Raw genomic sequence first — 16,772 nt, forward strand, 5'->3', positions numbered from 1 at the left:
AAGGCCATGTAATCTTAAAGCGTGTTTAAGTATGCTTACCAGAAGAAATGATGCACTTCAATATTTGTTATATGAAACTACATTTACTCACTTGAAGCCATAAATACATTGTCTTCAGAAGTTGAATTTATTGGCTTCCGTGTGGTAGTGAACCCATTGGCTAGGATCTTTCAGGTCTTATAATGGTCCTCTCCGTTGTATGAATAGAATAAGCTCCCTTGTTCATTCACACATGTAGCAGGTTCTGAGGTGAGACTCTTCTCCTCAGTGTGCAAGGGAAGAAAAGAGTGCTTGTAGCACACCCATTGTCAAGCGCACAGGGGAAAGCGTGCTTTCAGACCCATGGGCACCACGGTCCTTGGAGACAAGTCTCAGCAGAGCATGGTAGACTAGATGGCCTGCTCAGTCCAGGCTTTCAGTGGAAGCTGCCCGTCTTTGCTGCCTAGTGAGTGCATTAAAGGGCCATGTTCACTAAATTAGGCACAAAAATTAAGGCGTGCATTCAGGTGTGTTGGGTAAGGATCCAAAGTTTAGGAGCTGGGTTGGCAACAGCGGTGTTTTTGTTTGTTTGTTTTTGTTTAATCCTCAAATGAGAATGTTTTTTCATTGATTTTTAGAGAGAGTGGAAGGGACAGAGAGAAACATCGATGTGAGAGAGACCCATAGATTGATTGCCTCCTGCACGCACCCCAACCAGGACCGGGGAACCTGCAAGTGAGGTACATGCCCTTGATCGGAATCGAACCCAGGACCCTTCAGTGCACAGGCCGCTACTCTATCCACTGGGCCAAAACGCTAGGGCAGTCGCGGTGTTTTTAATGGTACAAAACCAGGCTGATCACACAGGAGCGGTCCTATTAGCTGAGGTCGAGAACTACTCTGTCCTGGGTGTTTTCTCGTTTCCTAACGAGATCGACCCTAAATCAGGTCTGAGCAGGAAGTCTGGAGGCCCCTGTCAGTCAGGGTTCTTGGCAGACAGAGAGAATTCAGCCCAGACAATTGTGGGAACTACCTTCGGGCCAGGCCTCCGCCGCAGGGTGGGCAGGCGGGGGAGGAAGAAGGTGAGGGCAGGCACCTGGGTCAGCACAGTCGGGAGGAAGCCCTGACTGTCCCTATGGGAGGAAGGACCAGGGGGAGGAAACCGAGTTTCTGGAGCTCAGAGGGGGCCGGAAGTGGATCCGCAGGGCTGCCCCGCTTCTTTTGGGTGGTCCGGAGGGAAGAAGCAGCTGAGGCAGAGACAGGGAGGGAGCAGGGGGTATGTACCTCCCCTCTCTCTCCTCCCATCCTCTGCTCCCTTCCTGGGGCCTGGCCAACCCTAGAGGGAAACCAGCCCCCATGGGGGCCGGAGACCCTGCCTTAGGGCTCAATGTCTGGGGCACAGAGCAAACCGCTTCAGGAGCATTTTAAACAGATGAACAATCATTCAATCAATCAATCAATCAATCAGACAAAACAACTTTCCCAATGTTCCATCAGCCTCCATTCATTCCTGCTGCCCCTGGATAGGATATGGTTTACCTTGATCGGGTCCTTCTTGGTCACCTGGATCTCTGGCCCCGTCATTAGCCCCGGGCATCTGACTCCCACTGAAGGGCCTTCAGTGCTGTCAGAGAATTACTGATTGTCCACCGGCCTTTGCCCGAGGGCTCAGCTCCTCTCCTCGGTCAGTATTTGCCTCCACAGGCTCCTGTATGGCCCACCAGCCGCTGGAGGTCAAGGACTTTCTCTTAAAAACATGCTGCCAACTGCGAACAGCCGTTCACTCATTATTTGGGAAATTGCCTTTCTCTGCGTTTGCTTCGCTTGCTGTTCTCGGCTCCGTTTCTCTGCCCTTGCCATGGTCCTCGCAGTTGTGTTGGGACAAAGCCGAGTGTTAAGCTGCCGTCACATTGCATGGAGCATCGGGCGGGTAGTAGATGTGGACGACTCCTGGGTTGCTGAGTGCTTCTGAGAACATACTCTTGAAGCTTGCAGGTGAGGAAGCCTATACCGTCCCTCTGGCCGCAGCCACGTGCAGATCCTGTTGTAACAACTTTATACCGAGCTTTGTCTAGATTTTCTAGTGTCTCCACCTGTCACTGTGGCTGCCACGCCCTTTAGGACACCTTCTCTAAATTTCATTCCTCGTTATGCTGCATTCCAGTTCCCAACGCAGAACTGAACCCTGCACTTCCCAGCTTCCCTGGCTCGGGACTTGGCTTCACCAATCAGATGTTCTCCTACCAGATTCTGATGTGGGAGGAATCTGTGTCCGGAAACAAGCAGGTGAGGAGATTTCTCCATCACAGGGAGGAGCTCTGACCCAAGCTTCATAGTGTGTCAGGGCTGGTCGCAGAGGTCTGCAGCCTCTAGCAATGGACGGCCGTGAAAATGTGGTGATACTGGAATTCTGTGACTTACATGGGCGACTGTGCCCAGGGCAGTCAGGGGAGGCAGGTGAGTGGACTGAAGCAAGTGAAGGAGGGCGGCTAGACGCTGTGAACCAGGGAGGCTCGCCCCGCCCAATGAGGGAGCTGCTTGCTGTCTGCTCTGTTTCTGGTGATTGTGCCTATGGGACTCAAAGACCCAGGGATACCTGGTTTTCTGATTTTTCAAGAGAAAGTAGATTTTGTTGTTGTTGGAATTTCCTACATTTTAAATGTAGGAACATTTAATTAGTGTCAACTAATTCAAAATTATTTCATAGGTTTGTGTGATCAAATAAAATCTAAGTCAGACACAGTGTGTGGATTGGCAGATTTTGATCCCTGCTTCACTGGTAAGAAGACACGAGTCATCAAGAAGCCACATAAGAATGTGAGATAGGAGGAGTGGGGGTGAACATGCCTGGAGGGAGTCCCAGAGTCTGGTCCACAGGGTATCAATCAAAGAGAGGTCCACCAGATAAGGACTGGATAATGTCTGTTGTATTGGGAGCTTAAAAGTCATTGATAACCTTTGTTAAGCCTCTTCCGATGACTAATAGGAGATGAGTCCAAATTGCAGGGGGTTGAGGAATGAGGGTGAGGTGAGGCAGTAGACAGAGTGGAGATTACTCCACAAGTTGTGTCTGGAACGAGTCACAAGGCTTTTAAAAAAAAATGTATGGGCTAGGCCAGTGGTCGGCAAACTCATTAGTCAACAGAGCCAAATATCAACAGTACAATGATTGAAATTTCTTTTGAGAGCCAAATTTTTTAAACTTAAACTATATAGGTAGGTACATTGTTATTAACTTAATTAGGGGACTCCTAAGGCTTAGGAAGAGCCACACTCAAGGGGCCAAAGAGTCGCATGTAGCTCGCGAGCCACAGTTTGCTGACCACGGGGCCACTAGGCAAGGCTGAAGCATGTGTGTGTTGAGTGTGTGTGTGTGTCTTTGAGTTAGGAAAGTTTTATTAATGATATTATTTCAATGTTAGATAACCTTATTTAAAAACTTTGAAAGAAGTGTTTTTTTAAGGCTCAAGTTAAAACCATCACAGAGGGAGGAATTAAAAATGACGGAGTGAAGCTGCTGATTGAGTGGCTTTCTGGAGGGGATGGAAGGGGCGTGGTAAAAAGCACAGATATGCAAACCAGATTCTCTGTGATCGGAGGGAAGGTAATTAGAAATGGAAGGGACCTGGGCAGACATGGTGAATGCTGGCAGGAGAAAGCTGAGGTCATTCTTTCCTGATGTGAGCAGCTTTTCAGGTAAGCAGATGAGCTCAAGTTCCCTGAAGTGAGGAGAGTGGGCGTAGGTCTGCTGCTTGGGGAGGTGGTGAGGGCGAGGACAGGCCAGAGGGGACTGGGGAAGAGCTGGATGTGGAATACTGCTCCGGAGGTTGGAGAAGCCGGCTGAGATCACGTCTCGCACCTGTGCAGGGGCGCCGGCTGGTATGTTTGGAGGGTTTCCTTCTTGCTCGGCAGCCTCGGTGTAGGTGTGGAGAAGGCGGATTGCACTGAGCCAAAGTTAGAATTTTGGCCAGAGGGTGTGGGGAGATCAATAGATGGTAATTTACAGAACCACAGATCTGGTGAGAGAATCTTTTTGTTTTTTTAATATATTTTATTGATTTTTTACAGAGAGGAAGGGAGAGGGATAGAGAGTTAGAAACATTGATGAGAGAGAAACATCGATCAGCTGCCTCCTGCACACCGCCCCCCCCCCACCCCCGCCACCCACTGGGGATATACCCGCAACCAAGGTACATGCCCTTGACCGGAATCGAACTTGGGACCCTTCAGTCTGCAGGCCAACGCTCTATCCACTGAGCCAAACCAGCAGGGCCTGGTGAGAGAATCTTGAGGAGCTTGAGGTAGGAAATGCTATGAGGCCAGGAGGGTAGGATGGCGCTCTCAGCCTCCGTTCAGGCCGTGGGCCGGAGACACTGCTGCTCCTGGGCGCGTCCGTGGAGGATACCACGTCCCTCCGGCGCAGTGGCTTCGAGCCTGCGTGTCTGTTGCATGCGGTTGTTTAGCTCTCCCTGTCCTTGGACGAAGGTCAGCCGAGTAGGAGCGGTTGGCTCCCTGCCCCATGGCCGGAGCCGAGGTGCTCCTCTAGGAAGACAGTGCAGCTTTCCTGGAAGAAGTTGCAGGCACGTTCGGGGAAGAGAAGTGAACCAAATGTCAACCCAGGAGAGGGCCAGGGCTGGAACGCCACTTCGCTCCATCCAGCAGTCAAGTCTCTTCTTGAGAAGCTCACCGCTCCGTGCCTATGGCTGGGAGGGGTGGGAGGCAAGTCCACACTCCCAGGCAGCGCGGCTTAAGTCTCGCTGGGAAGATCTCCCTGAAGATAACAGAGGGTGAGAACATTCTCGGGAAACATGTGCTTGGTGATGTCTGTGGCCGAATGCCTTTGCCACCACGAGTACAGCCCTGCGGCCCCGGTCAGATTATGTGTGGGGATCCTGGCCAGGTGGGGCACGGGGCACAGGGAGCTCTCCCAGAGCCCCACAGCCCCACCCATAGGTGTTCAGGTGGCCACGCCTCCCTCAGAGCTTGCGATGCCTCTAGGACAGGAGGTCTCAAACTTCAGCATTCGCGAGAATTACCTAGAGTGCTTGGGGAAACAGGCTTTGGGACCCTGCCCTCAGTGAATTTGGTTCCGGGGTCCGGGGTTGTGCTTGAACTTGTGTTTCTAACACGCTCCCGGGTAAGGCTGCTGCTGCTGCTGGCCGGGCTCTCCACCTTGACGAAGAACGTTTATATCGGGGAATTTTATTGACTGGGTCCTGGTCCCACAGACCCAGTGAATAAATTGCCCTCAGTCCATGTTGATAGCTTTGGGGCACGGATCCCACAAAAGACTACCGTAGGGGTTCCAAGTATTGCTGGCCTTTTCGTAATCCCATCCCTTGGCTCCATGTTGCCATTGGGCCATCAGCCCACAGCAATCTCCAGAAACCATAGCGCCTGGCCTTCTTTCACTGACACCACTGTTTACGGGACGCATCCTGACCATAAAAATCATCCCCCCCAATTTATTTTGGGTGCTGAAAAGGCAGAGATGTACCAAGATCCCTTCTTGGAACTTGAACTCACCAGCATTGCACCTTTGTTCCCAATTTCTTGCTGGCCCCAAATTCTTGAGAAAAACTTACGCTGGTTCTTTAGCCAGAGACCCAAGTCCTTGGCGAATGGCTACAAGAGCCTTTGGGTGGGGATGTGTCTGGCTCCCAACAGTACCAGTTGGTTCCAGGGCCATATTCTTAAAATAGAAAAATGACCAAGTGCAGCTCTGCCAGGGCTGCATTTGGTGTAATCCAGAGAATATGTTTTGAAGTGTCTGAAGGACTCAGCCACAGGAATCCCGAGGGCACCAGCCAAGACATCTGAGGGCCAAGGAGGGCCAAGCCCAGGACCATCCGTCCTCACGGGGGGGATTCCAGCGACTCGGAGCTGGGGCTGGGACGTGTCCGGGCAGGTCCGCCGAGCCCGGGGCAGGCTATTTACACGGCAGCCGTGGCGGGGGAGGGCGGTGTGCTGGTCTGAATGGAAAGCGGCACGTGAGTGGGGGCACATGAGGACCCAGGTTTTGAAAAATGCCTTTTGATAAACATGTTTATTCATTAAATAACATGTCAATTTTTTTTTTAAATACCTGGCACTTGTATCATTTACATTAGGGTTTCTGATAGTTTGGAAATAGTTTATTACTCTTTAGGGATCTGTAGTCCTCATGTAGGAAGTCGTGTGAGAACGAAAGAAGATTGACGTCGTGCAGCTGACTGCCAGGGGTTGTGCTGGGTGTGTGACTGCATGGGCAAAGGGCACGCGTGTGGCTTTGGAAACGTTGGTGGGCGAGAGAGCTTTTTCCAGATCTCTGCGGGGAATAATGTGTCTAGACCTGTTGTTTTGAACTGTGCACGTTTGCTCCAGCTCCCAGCACCTCCGGAAACGTGTTAAATGTTAACCCGGCGAGCGCGCCTTTCAGTTACGCTCGTCTCCCAGCACCCACCGTGTGTATGTGCGAGCCTCCGGCCTGGATGCCTCACTCGTCGCATTTGCAAGGCAGGGGTTGGTTGAGGAGCCCCAGTTCCGACCTTTTTGTCTTTAATTAATAACAATGCTTATGATCCTAGGAGACACTTACTTGCCGACCATTGTCGGTGCCAAGCCCTGGCCTCAGGGCTTGCACATCTCCTGTCTTTCAATCTCCACGACACTGTTACGAAGCAGACACTTGCACGATTCTGATGACCACGTGGGAAACGGCGCGGAGAGGCGCAATGACCTGTCCGCGTAGCAGATAGCGAGCAGGGGGAGCAGCGGGGTTTGGGTGTTTGGAGTGTTTTAATAAAGCTCGCCACCACTCTGCATTTTAAGCTGATTACAGAAAAGAAAAGGCGACTTCTGAGGCGGGCGTGGCGCGGGTGGCAGCGAGTCTCCTGGCCAGTTTTTATTGTCAGTCGCTTGGTGAAGCCACCGGAACTGTTCTCTGGAGCCCTTGCTCATTCAAGAGGATTTGTTAAAGGACAGCTATTGCCCTTGCCTTCCTAGAGAATGGGGAGCCATCCGCTGCGCACCCCTCCTTGATGAGACTGACTTTTAAAATTTCAAACTCTTTATTTGGATATAATTTCAAACTAACAGAAAAGTTGCAACAGTATAGTATTAAAAATACCCATATGCACCCTGGCCGGTGTGGCTCAATGGATAGAGCGTCGGCCTCAGGACTAAAGGGTTTGCTTCTGGTCAAGGGCACGTATCCCGGTTGCAGGCTCCTCTCCGGCCGGGCCCTGGTCGGGGTGTGTGCAGGAGGCTACAGGAGGCAACCAATCCATGTGTCTCTCTCTCATCAGTGTTTCTGTCTTTCACTCTCCCTAAAAATCAATGGGAAAATATCGTCGGGTGAGGAGTAAAAAACACAAACAAAACAAAATACCCATATACCTTTTGTTCAAATTCACTTATTGTTATATTTCACTCTACTTCTTGTAGTGACTTTGTGTGACTCCCTTTGAGTATATGGGGGGGGGGACTATATAAAGCTGCATTTTTTCTTTCTGAATCATCTCAGAGTAAGTTATATCCATTTTGGCCATTTTCCCTACATACAGACTTCAGCGTGTATTTCCTAAGTGTAGGGATATTCTCTCACGTGACCACACTACAGCAATCACTCTCAGTACATTTCACATCGGTGCAGGGGTTTGATCTAAGCACGGGCCCTGTTCTGTCCGCATGTGGCATTCCGTCCCGGGCGCAGAATCCGCCTAAGGCCGCCACCGCATTGAGAATGATTCTAATTATGTCCGATTTTACTTTTGCCACACTCCAGGCAACATACCCACCTAACCTAGAACAATCTCAAGGGGACATGAAAATTAGACTTCTGATACTTTTCATTATTGCCTGATATTTTGCAATTCCTGATCATTAAGCTGTACACATTCCTATGAAAACTAGTTACTAGGATGGTTTCTATTAATTACATTATATGCCTAAGTGAATTACTTTTCTGGGCCACAGCTGAAATTTTAACAATAGCTTAATGATATTACTTTAATTTTGAAGGAGACTTCTATTTCTTGATACTCACTAGCATAATGAAGGATTACTGGAAAAATAGGAAACTCCAAGGAAGAAAATTAGATTTTTACTTTTTTTTTGCTTGAGAGGCATGATTGATGCTGACGAATATGAAAGAAAATTCTTAAATAATCTGAGTGCTGTTTTACAGGCAAGCTGCTGATTTTATCACTCTCTCCTGCCAAGACACACAGGGGTGCCTGTTAAAAGTGACAGCTTTACCCTCACGGTCAGTGGCAATGCTGAGCTTTCCAGTGTCTGTAGCATCCCAGGGCAGTCAGAAACCCACTCCAGGGAGGGCCGTGAAACCGTGGCTGCCAGCTGTCTTTCCGTTCCTGTTCCCATTCCCGTTCCCGGGAGATGTTCCCAGTGGCAGCGGAGCTCCAGGCATGGTCCTGATGCGTCTTCTAGGTTAACGGCAGCCTGTCTCTCTCCTGGCCGCCGCTTCTGTGTGGGATCCCGCCGGAGGCTAACAAAACCCTCAGGCTGGGAACCATTGTACAGTCTCCGCCTCCCCTGAGGCCCCCCGGTGTCCACAGTTCTCATTTGGTGACCACAGCTGAGAGCCAACAGTCTTGTACCAGCATCATCATCGATGCATTTATTTATTTTTAGGAAAGAAAAAACGTATTTTTTGGGAATCAAACCTAGTCACTTTTAATAGTTATTGTTGAGCAATGTGGGCACTGTTGACTGTTCTTTGCCTTCCCTCCCAGTCCCGTCTTGCATCTTGCACTTTTGATATTGTTAATATCCTTAGTCAAGGAATCAACACCTGCCCGGCCAGCAGGGCTCAGTGGTTGAGCACTGACCTATGACCCAGGAGGTCACGGTTTGATTCTGTGGTCAGGGCACAGACCCGGGTTGTGGGCTCGATCCCCAGTGTGGGGTGTGCAGGAGGCAGCCGATCCATGATTCTCTCTCCATCATTGATATTTCTCTCTCTCTCCCCCTCTCTCTTCCTCTCTGAAATCAATAAAAATATATATATATATTTTAAAAAAGGAATTAACACCCGATGAATCAGAAACGCATGCTGATGACCTTATTACTACGTAGCATCATGCGTTACAGGGGCCTGAGGCCCCCAGGCCAACCTGCGGTTCTCGGCGTGACCTCTAAGGTTGACTGTGACATGCTGCATCCTCTCACCCGGCATCATTCCCTCCCCATCAAACACAGACATCACCCATCATCCCACCCTCACCTCGCGGCGTCCCCATCACGCCAGCACCGCCAGGCCCGTGGCCCATCTGCCCTTAACCCCCCCCCCCCCCCCCCCCCCCCCCCCGGGCGCGGCTGTACTGCGAGCAGCCAGGAGGGCGTGTTTCAGGAGGAGGCTTAGGCTCAGGGTGCTTCAGAGGGACAACCCCGTCTGCTCTCACACAGGGGCTGCCCGGCCTCAGATCCCCTTTCCATTTCACACTCGCGGGGGGCGAGGGACGGGGGGGGGGCTTGTCATTCACTTTGCCCCGGCCGCTCACTTCTGGCGACCTCTCTATTTCTCAGCAAATGCATTCCATACCTTTTCACGCCAAAGCCCAAAGGACTTCTTTGACATCATCAGCGACTGAGACCATTTGGCTTTTTAAAATTTTTTTATTTTTTCACTCATCATTTATTTACAAATACACATTATAACTTTTATATACATTGCACATTTACATGGTAGAAAAGTACAAAACTATATATTTAAATGAATTTTTATTTAACTTGCCATGTTTGAAAATATAAAATTGCATCAGAAAAAAAGTATTATGAAAAGCAAGAAACTTGAACTGAGAAAGCTCTGCCATAACGTGTAGTGACACACTGGTTGAAAAAGAACGAATTTAAAGGTACAGGAGCCCAGCTTCCAGGAAGCACCCAACAAAAGTCGAGTGTGCAACACCCCCTCGGGCAGCCCCCCGACACCCATCACTCCATTTCTTTGGATCTGGAACATCTTAAAAGTACTGATTATTGGAAGTCTCAGGTCGCCATCACCTCAGTCTCGCAACCGTCTCCGTCGCAACCGGAGAACTGAAGCAGGAGTTTCCTCAAAGCTGGCGCCCCTGTACCTCCGGTCGGAGCCAGTTACAATGCCGTTTGGTCAGTCAAGATTCCTTGTAAACAAAACCCGAGGGATCGTGTACGTACAGAACAGGCAGCAGAGAATCCAATAAATAAACAGGACACACCGACATGCAAGTGCGTTCAAGTGGAGCGGGGCCTGCGGACGGCGCGACGGAGGGGGCGGGCGGGGGAGTGCGTGACCGGGAAGGAATGGTTTCATGGTTTACAAGGCAAACAAAGCTTTCACTTTACAAGCAAGAGACCTCACAATAAATAACAACTGCTCTTCCTTTCACGAATAAATTTCTTCAAAAACAAGGTGTACAGTCAACCAGACATTTTATGTATAAATTATAAAACATGACACAGTATAAATAAATGTCTACACGTCTCGACGACGGGCCTCATCCAGCAGACCTCACAAGGCGGCCCCTCTGGGTCCGAGGAGTGACAGGTGGCCTGGGAGAGAGCTGGAGGACCAAGGTCCTCTATGGATACTTTCCCCCCAAATAAATAAGCATACACTTATGTACAGTATGGACAATATATATTCTTTCTTTCTTTCCTTTTTGTTTTCTGCCCAGAGGCTAGGCCAACACTGAACACTGCTGGCGGCTTTACCACTCTAGAATGGAAGATATGGGGAAGCTGTAGTCCTGATCTTCGTCTTCCTCCTCTTCCTCGGTGTCTTCCGAAATGGCTAGATGGGGGAACACAGGGAGCTGCTGTTTAATGCGGACAACACCAGCGCAGAGCAGCTCAGGGTACGTGGCCAAGCCCTCTGCCAGCCACTTTACAGCGGTGACTTGTACGTGACTCGCAGGGAGATGCTTTATTTTATTTTAATATTTTATTTTTGGCACCTGCTCTTCTGCAACACGTTTTTTTTTTAAATACTTAAAAAAAAAAACCACCAAAAACAAAAACAAAAAAACACCACCATAATCTATGAAGTCAACAACTGCAGAAAGTTCTGAAGAATCAATGGCTCAGGTTTTACGGGCAGATCCTGAAATCAGATAAAAAGCGTTCTTGTGTTCTAGGTACAACTGCTTTGGGTCCTTATTTCAGAGTTAGTGGAGGCGACTGCGCGAAGCAGCCGCGCGCGTGATAACAGAAAGCTGCCTTTGAGAAAGAAAACAACAACTTCTGAAGCAGTTAGTTTAGGTTCGAGGGTTAATGAAGCCCACAGCCAAGCACAGGACTACGGCAAAGGAATTAGGGGCACAGGATCGGAAGAGGCTTTTAGAGGCAGCCCCGCTGGATGGTCATGGGACACGTCCCAGGGACCGCCCCTGCGGGCTGAGCAGCTACCTAGCTTCAAGGGCAATGCGCTGGTAACGGGTGTGCATCTCCGCTCCCTCGGGCGTGGCTGGGCAGCCTTAGGTTGGAGCAAGTTGAAAACAGCACTTACAGTTGCAAGGTCCGGAGTGCTTCACTTCCAGCAGCACGCCCGCGGAGCAGGCGGCCTCCTTCATGGCGCACTCGCTGGCGTAGGTGGCATTGTCGCTGGCACAGACGGGCTCCTCGGACTTGCTCTCCGGGCACAGCTCGTCGCACAGGGAGCACCGGCCTCGGCCAACCTTGAAGTCCCATAGACACTTCTTCCCACCACTGCAGGGGATGTCCTCACAGGACTTTGCTTCTAGGATATAATGGACCTGTGATGAGTACGTGGACTCCCTCTGTCCCCCTTCGCTCCCTTCCCCTACTTCTCTATCAAGAAAGATAAATATATAACGTACACCTTTTTCTGTTTTGTTTTGTTAATCCTCACCTGAGGATATTTTTCCATTGATTTTTAGGGAGAGTGGAAGAGAGGGGAAGACAGAGAGAGACATTGATGTGAGAGAAACACATGGATTGGTTGCCTCCTGCAGGAGCCTTGACCAGGGCCCGGGCCAGGGAGGAGCCTGCAACCAAGGTACGTGCCCTTGACCAGAATAGAACCCAGGACCCTTCGGTCCACAGGCCCACTGAACCAAACTGAACCAAACTGGCTAAGGCTAAACGCACAGCTTACATTTTATTGCTCGCTAATGGGGGTAATGAAGATATATGATGCAAAATGCTTGATAATAAAACTGAATTATACACAAATCCCCCCCGTTTCCTACATACTATATGTGTGCATGAAAATAGTATTTCTGGAACAGGATTCCAGTGTCCTGGAGCTAAATATGCATTGATGCTTCCCCACAGTGGGATCTTAAAAAAAAAAAAGAAAGCGTTCCATCCGTTATCAGAACCTAATGACAGCTGTGAAGAACTGGTAAGTAATTACTTCTTGCTCCCAGCCAGTCTAGCACTTAGAAAGAATGTGCCAAATCGAGTGAGTTCTACGTTTTCTAAGACAGAAAACTGTTTCCTGTTTCAGAATAGATGCCAGCGCTTCGGGAAGACAACAGCTTCCCTGGGGAGCATGGGGCCACAGGGAGGATTTCTCTCTTTGGCGAAACTGCAACTGGGAGGCGCTGGCTTCTTCACTGGTTAACACCACGGTTTTAACGCCAGACCTGGCCGTCTCCTTCCTACTTTCTCTTTTTGTTTCTCAATCCGGAATACCTACTGATACACTTTCCCTCGTACGCCAGTCCGATGGACCTGCCCAGGAGGCAGGTTGCCTTCCGCAGGTGACAGGCGCTGGAGTAGGTCACCCCGTCGTTGCCACACAGGTACTGTTCCGAGGAGGGGGGCTCTGGGCAGACCCGGTTACAGGTCACACAGTAGGCGTTATTGGTCTGGTCTACCACACACGTGGAGCTTCCTGGACAGAAGACATCCCGGCAGGTCTCTGCAACAGTGAGGGAGACACGTTAGCAGGCAGCGTCCGGGCATCGGAAGGGAGGATCCGATGTGATCTAGGAAATCCCCGACCAAAGGCAGCTGGGGGCCCTGAGGGATTCAAGAGCAAACCTGCGACTCTCGGTATGGTCCTTTCTGTGGTATTTTCCTTTTAAAATATATTTTTACTGATTTCAGAGAGGAAAGGAGAGGGAGGGAGAGAGAAACTTCAATGATGAGAGAGAATCATTCACCGGCTGCCTCCTGCACAGCCCACACAGGGATCAAGCCTGCAACCTGGGCATGGGCCCTGACGGGGAATGGAACCGTGACCTCGTGGGTCATAGGTCCATGCTCGGCCACTGAGCTATGCAGGGGCCCTCTGTGTTCCGAAGGAGTCTTTGGACGTTGGAAAGTGTTCCTTTAGTTGGGCCCTTCATGACCATTACTAGGCCCCTCCTGGGGACCGCCCATGCCCGGCACCAGCTGGGTCACTTACTTTTGCATTTGCCCTGGTACTGGACCTCCAGCTCGGGCTGCTCTTTGCACCTGGCCTTGAGGAGCGCACACTCGTTGCGGTAGGTTTTGCCATCCAGGCCGCAGACCGGGCCTTTCCAGGTGACGTTGGAGCAGTCCGGGGCGCAGACGCAGCGGGGTTTGTTCTTCTTGTTCATGCGGCATTTCTTCCCGGGCCCACAGTCCACGTTCTCGCACGTTTCTACCAGTTGGAAAGAGGCAGGGATTGAGCGGGGCCAGGCCGGAGGCAGGTCAGCAGGACCTCTGCCCGGGGAGGCCTTGCGCAATGGTGCCCGCGGCGCCCCAGGGGCCCAGGCTCCCTCCCAGGAGTTGGGGAGGGTGGAGGGGGAAGGGAAGGCCAGTGGGCCTCGCCCCAGACCCAGATCTCTCTCCAAGAGCCCGGGTGGCTGGCCTCCACCGCCACACTTGGCCAGGCAGCCCCGGAGCCTCCGCCGACCTTGTTTTGCGTAAAGTGTGTAACAGGCAAGACTCCACCCAGGTTCCCGGGGCCGGGGGACGGGAAGGGGACCGGGCCCAGGGCTGGGTCAAGGCCTGCCTGCAGCGGGGGTGGGGTGGCGGGGGAGGCCCACCTTTGCAGGGGATGCAGTTGGGGGCGCCCCCGTTGAAAATCATCCACTTGAAGAGCGTGTTGTCGTTGACGTCCTCCTCGGTCCACGAGGTGCTGAGGCGGCCGGTGCCGCAGCACTCCTCCTTGCTCAGCTCCGTCTTGTACAGCACCTGGCAGCGGCCGTTCCGGGCCTGGCGCAGCCAGCAGTTCCCGGCTGCGGGGAACAGACCGGGAGGCGATGGGCGCGGCGCGGAGGGGCGGGGGCCGCGGGGCCGACCCGAGGGGCGCGGAGGGCGCGGGGCGGAGGGGCCAGGAGCCGGGGGCCCGCGGGAAGCACTTGGAAGGCGGTGGAGGGCGGGGAAGCCGAGGGGAAGCCCGGACCGGAGAGGTGGGCGGGGGGCGAGGGGAGGGCGCGAGCCAGAAGCCGGGCCCCCGGCGCCCGGGCCCCCCGAGCCGGCCCGGGTCAGCTCCCGGGGACCCAGACACGGCACGTGCAGCCGCGCGGCCTTTCGCCGGACCGCCTGGGACTGTCTGCTTTCGCTCGTCCCGGTTCCGAACGGGCAGCGACTCGGGAACTTGGCAAAAACAGGACGGACGGAGGTGGCCGCCCGCCGGCGCTCGCGGGGGAGCGGGGTGGGGTGACGGTTAAGCGGGGGGACCGGGGCAGGCGGAGGGGCGAGGGCGCGGCGGCAGGGCGCGGGGGCGAGCGCAGCCACCGGCGCAGGAAAATGAAAGCAAACAGGCGGCCGTGCCGGCCCGGCCTCGGGGCGCAGCCCGCCCGACGGGCCGTGTTGCAATCACCGGGCCCAGGGGACGCCCGCGGCCACCGCGGTCTTTCGAAATCGGCCCGGGCTGCTCTCCGCGGCGCCCACGGCCCGTCCCCGGCGCCCGGCAGCGCCTCGCCCCGAAGGCGGCACGAAGAGCGGCGCGCGGCGGGGGCCAGGGCACCTCCGCGGTGGCGGAGAGCAGGGCCCGGCGCGCCTCGGGCTCAGGGAAGTGCGGGGACCGGGGTGGGGGGGCGCCATCCCGGGAGCGCACGCCGTCCCATCCCGACCGAAACCTCGGCGAGCCCCCCCCCCCCCCCCCTTAGCGTCGGGACTCGGGTCCGCGGACTTCTCCCGAGCCATCCGGACACCGTTAACAGTCACCGGGCCGCGCGCTGCTGCGAGGATTTCCTTACAAGTCTGCTCGAGGACTAACTGAAACAAACCGATTTTTTTTTAAAACCAACGTGAGAGGCTCGCGCTCAGCGCATCTGAATGGAAGTCGGCGGCGGCTCCGCCTGCTCTCCGGGAAGTTAACCGGCGGAGGAGGGTCCGCGGGGGACGGTGAGCCGCGCACAGCGCTCCCGAGTCAGGATTGGGGTCGGGTGTTTTTAGGGTTCGGGGGACGGGGTTGGAAGAAATTCACCGAGCAGGAAAGTGACTTCCCTCCACAGTGCCCAGCGCCCACATTTCCAAGTTTGGGCAAAGTTTCTGAAACCGCGTCCCCGCCACCGAAGACATTTCAGTACCACCCCCCCCCCCCCCGTCATTTCCCACTGGGATGTGGGGGAGAGGTAACCTGCACGGGGTCGGGCCGGACTCCGCAGGCGGCTGATGCTGCCCTTCCCCAGCCCAGCCCCGCGGAAAACCTCCGCGCTCGTTCTGCCCAGAATCGGAGCATCTAACCCCAACCCGAGCGGCACCCGGGCGCTCCCTTCCTTTTCAAGGGTCACCGCGCTCCCCGCTCGGCTGCCCTGTCCCTCCTCCGGTCCACACGCTCTCCATGCCCGAGTCGCTAGGTGGGTCCGAGGATCCGAGAGCAGCATCGCTCCGAGCAGACTCGTGGGGACGGCGGCGAAGTGCGAGCCGCAGCCCCCCGCGCCCCCCGCGCCGCTTACCCTGGGCGCTGCGGTCCTCCAGGAACTGGCAGAGCAGCAGCAGCAGCAGGCAGAGCCCGCCGGGCGGGTGCCGGGAGCGGCCCATCTCGGGGGAGGCGCGGGGCGAGCAGCGGCGGGGGCCCGGGCGGGCGCAGAGGCGGGCGGCGGAGGGCGCAGCGATCCTGGCGCAGCCCCGCGCTCGCCGCCGGCCGCCGCGCGCTTCAATGGACGTCGGGAGCCGGGCGCCGCCGCGCTTAAATGCGGCCGGGGTCTCCGGGCGTGCGGTGGGCGGTCTCCCGGGGTGTGGGGCAGCGGGCGGGCGGCCGCGCGCGGTGTGCGCGGCTCCTGGGGGGCGGGGAGCTTTTAAAAGTTCAGTGTGAATCAGGTGACATTTCCCACCTTCTGGAAACCCTTCCCAGCGATCGGCTGGAGGTGCCCGCGATCCCGGCGGCAGGAGGGGAATCGCCGAGTTCTTATTGCGTAGGAGCGCGAGGGAGGGGGGCGGCGACCGGGGCGGGGGTGGGGGACGCGTCGGGGGTGGGGAGCGGGAAGAACACCCACTTCCAGGCTGCACGCCGCTCCCAGGCAGCGCCGGCGCGCAGGGCGGCGGGTGAGAGAGAGTGTGTGTGTGAGTGTGTGTGTGTGTGTGTGTGTGTGTGTGTGTGTGTGAGTGTGTGTGTGCGCGCGGTGGTGTCTGCGCGCGCGCGGCGGGGGCGCTGGGGGGACCCGAGTTGGTGCGCGCACCGCCGCTCCGCTCCGCTCCGGGGAGACTTTGCAGGCGCCCGAGAGCCCCGCGCGGCCGCACCACCCGCCGGCGCTCGGGTCGGGGCGCGCGGGGTCAGGCTCCCGCAGCCTGGTCGCGGGGCCGGCGGGGTTTTGTGTCTGGGTCTGTGCGCGCCTCGCTCGGCGGCCACCCCCAGCCCAGACCGGTGGCCAAGAGCCCCGGGCGCGGCCCCTGGCATCCCGGCGGAGCAGGGCCCGGACGCGGCCCTT

The 16,772-nt window shown here is 54.7% G+C and overlaps 1 protein-coding gene across 3 annotated transcripts; it reads right to left on the reverse strand.

Annotated features, from left to right (window-relative positions):
- Positions 1–9,574: 9,574 nt before the first annotated feature.
- Positions 9,575–16,237, reverse strand: FST (follistatin). Of its 3 annotated transcripts, none has more exons than XM_036309356.1 (6): positions 15,801–16,237; positions 13,941–14,132; positions 13,334–13,552; positions 12,620–12,844; positions 11,465–11,692; positions 9,575–10,750 (listed from the first exon to the last, which is right to left on the reverse strand). In XM_036309356.1, exons 1-6 carry the CDS (start codon positions 15,883–15,885, stop codon positions 10,668–10,670), a joined length of 1,032 nt encoding a protein of 343 aa, XP_036165249.1. In that variant the 5' UTR covers positions 15,886–16,237; the 3' UTR covers positions 9,575–10,667. The 3 variants fall into 3 exon arrangements, with proteins under 3 accessions (XP_036165249.1, XP_036165250.1, XP_036165248.1); XM_036309357.1 differs by having other exon boundaries at positions 9,575–11,059; positions 11,465–11,695; XM_036309355.1 differs by having other exon boundaries at positions 11,465–11,695; positions 15,801–16,236.
- Between the last annotated feature and the right edge of the window lie 535 nt (positions 16,238–16,772).

The sequence above is a fragment of the Myotis myotis genome, unplaced genomic scaffold (assembly GCF_014108235.1).
Source record: "Myotis myotis isolate mMyoMyo1 unplaced genomic scaffold, mMyoMyo1.p scaffold_m19_p_5, whole genome shotgun sequence".
NCBI classification, from domain to species: Eukaryota; Metazoa; Chordata; class Mammalia; order Chiroptera; family Vespertilionidae; genus Myotis; species Myotis myotis.